We start from the raw sequence: 6,014 nt of genomic DNA on the forward strand, positions 1-6,014 counted from the left end.
CTATGCCCTAAACTAGCTTTCCCTAATCCTATAATACTTCCTAACCTGATCTAAACTTTATCTAGCTAATGTGCAAATATTCGGCAGAGGATACTGAGGCGTGGAGTAGCCTCTACGGGAAGTAAGAGCAAAGGCTACTCCACGTCTCAGTAGCCTCTACTGTTCCACCTTCTTCCACATCCTCGGCGCACTCCTTCAGCAGAACGAGTACCCGTATGGTGGCAGCTGCCGCCACTGAAGGGGCTACCGCAACTTGGCAGAGCTCAGAGAAGTTGGCGGTGTGAATCCAGCTCCGGTATCAGCAGTGTGACTGGGAGGTGGGACAGCAGAGGCTACTGGGGCAGAGGTAGGACAGCAGAGGCCAATCTAAAGCCAAATTCTGTGAAGTAGCCTTTGCTCTTACAGCCTGTAGAGGCTACTCTACGCCCCAGTAGCCTCTTCTGAAAATTTGCACATTAGCTAGATAAAATTTATATCAGGTTAGTTAGTGTTCTAGGATTGGGGAAAGATAGTTTAGGGCTTAGGATGTTCGGTGGAACCTACCATCAGATCTACCTTAATAGATAAATTCCTGATGGTTGGTTTCCATTAAAATTAGTTTGGAGAATAGAGTCTTTAAAGGGGGTTGGATTCTTTCTAAAATGGCCTAAACTGGTACATACCCGACACTAATCATCCTCATTTCTTACTATAGCGCCTCAGAACCTCTCAAGATGGCCACAATGTGTTAGATGTGCCTATTTGACCCGCTCCATGGCTGCATTCCCTTCTGTACCAATGCCATAAGTCAGGGAAGGAACTAAACTCCTTTAGAGTACCGTATTTGGCTTTAAATGCCACTTTTAGAGGCTTAAAGGCCTTGGAGGCTCTACTCCGGATTCTGAGTAAGGAGTATGTACATAAGTTTTCTAAGGAAAACTAGGCCTCGGTTGAGTTCCCCGGGTTTTGGCCCAGGTGAGCACATGAGGCGCATTACAAGAAGCCTAGTTACAAAGGCTTCTTGAAAGCTAGACACTAGAGCGTCATGTGCTCACCTGGGCCAAAACCCGGGGGTAGAAGCTGCTCACGCCTCCCCTCTCCAGAGAAATCTGAGCGTCCGCAATCTGATAAAAAATGTGTCCCATATACTGTGGGGCGCCCACCAGGTTAGGTCACGGTGTGGTGTGACACAATGGGGCAGATTTACTTACCAGGTCCTGTCGCGATCCAGCGGCACGTTCTCTGTCGAGGATTCGGGTCTTCCGGCATTTCACTAAGGTAGTGCGCCCGATGTCCACCAGATGTCGCTGCTGTGCCGAGGTCCGTCTGAGTTCACCATCCTATTCCTGGTGCATGTAAGTGCGTCGCCAATGCGCCACAATCCGATCGCGTGCGCCAAAAACCCGGGGCAAGTCGGAGCAAACTGGTAATTTTCGGGAAACCTGCTGAAAAAGAGCGATTCGGGCCCTTAGTAAATGACCCCCAATGATCGGGTGCTATACAACACACCGATGGTGTGCATGGAGCATGAGTGAGACATTGGGGCACACTTACTTACCCGTCCCGTTGCGTCCGCCAATCCGGAATGTCGGACAAGGATTCGGACCCGCTGTGATTCACTTACAGCGTGTGCCTGATTTCTTGAATGTGTTGCTTCCCTGCTCAGGTCCGCCGGAGTTCACCATCTTCTTCCCGATGTATGTGAGTGCTGATCTTGCGTCACAATTTGAATCGGTTTGTCCGAATCAGTCGGGTTGTCCGACGGCCACGCCCCCGATTTGTTTTGCATGCAAGCCAGCGCTGATGCGGCACAATCCGATCGCGTGCGCCAAAAACCCCTGGGCAAAATCGGAAATATTCGGGGAAACCTGACAGAAATGCGTCCAACGGACCCTTAGTAAATGTGCCCCGTTGATGATGAGGAAGCTGCACTGAGGCCACCTTGGAAATCTTATTTGCACATTCCTTACCCTTTACCAGTGCTGAAAATGTTCAGTGAATATTCAAATACAGCTTTTCCGTACAGAATTGGTGCAGGAGTCCACCTCCAATTTCTCGTCTGCCTGTTTACACACAAATTTTCGATCCGAAAATGCACCGATTCTAGAAATCTGAAGCCAAATTCCCACTGCGGATTCTGGAACGGAGAGGAGAAATTCCCTGTGTAATCCTGCAATGAACCTGAATCTATTACATACAGATTACAAATTCAGATTCGCCTTCACTTTCTCTGTCCTGTTCCATGTTAAAGGGGCGTCGGGAAGACGAGGACTCCGAGTCACGGCTTAGCCGGTCGCCAGATTGTTAGAATCCCCCAGAGATCCAGAGTTGCTGCCGCAGAACCCGATAGTTTTCACATGTAGAAACATAAGATATAGGTTTGTGAGAATTTTTATATTAATATATTTCACCTCTCATTTGTGAAGTTAGTCAACTGTTACGAGCAGGAAGCGGCTTCTCCCTCTTTGTAAGAACGGGCTGAATCGCTCCATATTTAATGTACTGTAGGTGTTTAGGGCCTATTAAGAATAGCTGTATTGATCCTGGCGTCTCATAACCCCCTTCATTCCCTATAATTACATTAATCAGACGTGGGCTCGATACCCCGCTCCCCGGAGATCCATAGTTTAGGCCTCAGGTTAAAAGAAAAACTGCATAAAAAGATATAAAATAGTGTCCCCGTTCATGGCGTATATGTTGCTAATTAATGAATATCGTGCTTAAAGTCGTCTTTTTCAAGTGTTAATTACAATTTTTTCACCATTACTTAAGGGCAGTTAAATGAGGTGTTTCATTTGCCCGTAGTCATTATTCATAGCGAAGTGCCATTGTGTGACTCGTTATGGCCACGGCGGAGCAGCCAAAGGACAATTATTACAAGGAAAAATGGCTCCTGCTCCGCATTTAAAGGGAAACAGTCGGGTGATTTCTGCTGCCGTCTTTAAAAGCCGGAGATGATGGGGAGACACGCTGATCTGTACGCTACGTGGTTTATAGGATTGGGATGAGGATTATTAAGTAAAGAGGAGCATAAATACCGACAAGACTTGTCCTGATTACTCCACCCCCACACAGTGATTGGCGGTGTGAGTCTTGATTCCCTGCCAATCACTGTGTGTGGGCGGGTTAAGCAGGACTCTCACAATCAATTACTGTGTGTTGGTGGGGTAATTAGGACTTTCACTGCCAATCACTGTGTGTGGGCGGAGTAATCAGGACTCTCATGGTCATTCACTGTGTGTGGGTGGGGTAATCAGGACTCACTGTCAATCACTGTGTGGGCGGAGTAATCAGGACTCTCGCTGCCAATCACTGTGTGTGGGTGGGGTAATCAGGACTCTCACTGCCTATCAGTGTGTGTTGGCGGGGTAATCAGGACTTTCACTGCCAATGGGCGGGTTACGCAGGACTCTCACTATCAATTACTGTTAGTGGGTGGGGTAATCAGGACTCTCACTGTCAATCACTGTGTGTGGGTGGGGTAATCAGGACTCTCGCTGTCATTCACTGTGTGTGGGCGGAGTAATCAGGACTCTCGCTGTCAATCACTGTGTGTGGGCGGAGTAATCAGGACTCTCGCTGTCAATCACTGTGTGTGGGCGGAGTAATCAGGACTCTCGCTGTCAATCACTGTATGTGGACAGAGTAATCAGGATTCTCGCTTTCAATCACTGTGTGTGGGCGGAGTAATCAGGACTCTCGCTGCCAATCACTGTGTGTGGGTGGGGTAATCAGGACTCTCGCTGCCAATCACTGTGTGTGTGTGGGGTTATCAGGACTCTCACTGTCAATCACTGTGTGTGGGCGGAGTAATCAGGACTCTCACTGCCAATCACTGTGTGCTGGCAGGGTAATCAGGACTTTCACTGCCGATCACTGTGTGTGGGCGGGTTAAGCAGGACTCTCACTATCAATTACTGTTTGTGGGTGGGGTAATCAGGACTCTCACTGTCAATCACTGTGTGTGGGTGGAGTAATCAGGACTCTCACTGCCGATCACTGTGTGTGGGTGGGGTAATCAGGACTCTCACTGCCGATCACTGTGTGTGGGCGGAGTAATCAGGACTCTCGCTGTCATTCACTGTGTGTGGGCGGAGTAATCAGGACTCTCGCTGTCATTCACTGTGTGTGGGCGGAGTAATCAGGACTCTCGCTGTCATTCACTGTGTGTGGGCGGAGTAATCAGGACTCGCTGTCATTCACTGTGTGTGGGTGGGGTAATCAGGACTCTCACTGCCGATCACTGTGTGTGGGCGGAGTAATCAGGACTCTCGCTGTCATTCACTGTGTGTGGGCGGAGTAATCAGGACTCTCGCTGTCATTCACTGTGTGTGGGCGGAGTAATCAGGACTCTCGCTGTCATTCACTGTGTGTGGGCGGAGTAATCAGGACTCTCGCTGTCATTCACTGTGTGTGGGCGGAGTAATCAGGACTCTCGCTGTCATTCACTGTGTGTGGGCGGAGTAATCAGGACTCGCTGTCATTCACTGTGTGTGGGCGGAGTAATCAGGACTCGCTGTCAATCACTGTGTGTGGGCGGAGTAATCAGGACTCTCGCTGTCAATCACTGTATGTGGACAGAGTAATCAGGATTCTCGCTTTCAATCACTGTGTGTGGGCAGAGTAATTAGGACTCTCACTGCCGGTCACTGTGTGTTGGCGGGGTTATCAGGAGTTTCACTGCCGATCACTGTGTGTGGGTGGAGTAATCGGGACTCACTGCCAATCATTGTTTGTGGAAGGCAAAGTGCTATGTATAGTGGAGCAACCTTTACCGATCTTATTGTCTTCTCTTCTGCTAGATGGCGCCCTGACCCAATCATTCCCAGTGGACAATCAGATTGATTTGGAGGAAATGATGTGGCATGAAGGTATGTAGGGTGATATTACAACTCTGCCAAGGGTCCTTTATCTCACAGGTGACCATCATCCTACACAATGTAGGTGTCACTACGGTAGTGCAGTGCCACTGCACACATGCCACACACATTTTTACAGAACTGATCCAAAGGCCGCTTGCCAACAAGTGAGTGCAGTCAGTGAAAATTGCTCCGTGCACTGAAGGAATCTCCTGACCCGAACAACCCGAAGCGGATTGTATTCCAGTTGTATTGTATTCAGCTCATTCCAGTGATCAGAGGATCGGGTTCGGAAATCCATTCAGCACATGGAGCAATTTTCACTAACTGCACTCACTCGTGGGCAAGAGTTCTTAAAAGGAACCTGCCAAGCAAATTAACCCACCCAAAATAAATAAATATATTAAAAATTAAAAAGCACTGCCCCTATTCCTAAATTATGCATTTTCATGGCTGCGATGTTAAAAAAAAAAAAAAAAAGTTTATAAACTTGTATGCAACTCAACTTAAGTCCAATGATGTTCTGTATATTAAAGTTTACTTGCCCTGCATCCTTGTTCCTGGTGGACAGGTCTCGCTGCTAGGACATGCTGCTGTATGGAACATTGAGAGAGCTGTGTTGCATCATTGGCCACTTCAGGTTATGTGACCAAGGTGATGTCATCTGAAGTCCTGTTACATTTGTAACATCTGCCCCATGTATGTATCTGATCACATGAAATCACAGCTGCCTCTATGGATGATGGGCGTAGAAGTCCCTCTCTGTGATTTCATGTGATCAGATACAACATGGGGTAGACGTTGCAAATGTAACTGGACCTTAAATGACATCATGCTGAGCAGAGGCATGGGAAGGAGTAGATGGGAGGGGCCAGCTGAACAGGACACACCCCCTCTGATGCTAGGGAATATAAGATAAAGTTGATTTAAGTGGATGTAAGGTAAACTATTAATAGAAAAAAAAAAAAGGGCTGTCAGTTCGTTAATAGGACTCTAAAGGGAACCTGTCACTATTTTCACAAATAAAGCTTTTGGCAGATTCCCTTTAAAGAGGTTCTTGTACCATAAAAATTGATTAAAAAAAAAAAGGGGGATAGGTGCTAAGCATTTACTGCCCGAGCATATTGCCGGAACCTCAAATGATCAGGAGTTCTGCGCTTTCCAAGACTAACTCCC

At 47.7% G+C, this 6,014-nt stretch overlaps 1 protein-coding gene across 4 annotated transcripts in view; it reads left to right on the plus strand.

Annotated features, from left to right (window-relative positions):
• DNAJC24 (DnaJ heat shock protein family (Hsp40) member C24) overlaps nt 1–6,014 on the plus strand; it is a 72,617-nt gene that overhangs the window by 64,760 nt on the left and 1,843 nt on the right. For all 4 annotated transcript variants that reach the window (XM_072118589.1, XM_072118587.1, XM_072118588.1 and 1 more), the window contains exon 4: nt 4,782–4,850. In XM_072118589.1, coding sequence (XP_071974690.1) covers nt 4,782–4,850 — 69 coding nt within the window. The remainder of the gene's footprint in view (nt 1–4,781; nt 4,851–6,014) is intronic.

This window comes from Engystomops pustulosus, chromosome 7 (genome assembly GCF_040894005.1).
Source record: "Engystomops pustulosus chromosome 7, aEngPut4.maternal, whole genome shotgun sequence".
Lineage (NCBI taxonomy): Eukaryota > Metazoa > Chordata > Amphibia > Anura > Leptodactylidae > Engystomops > Engystomops pustulosus.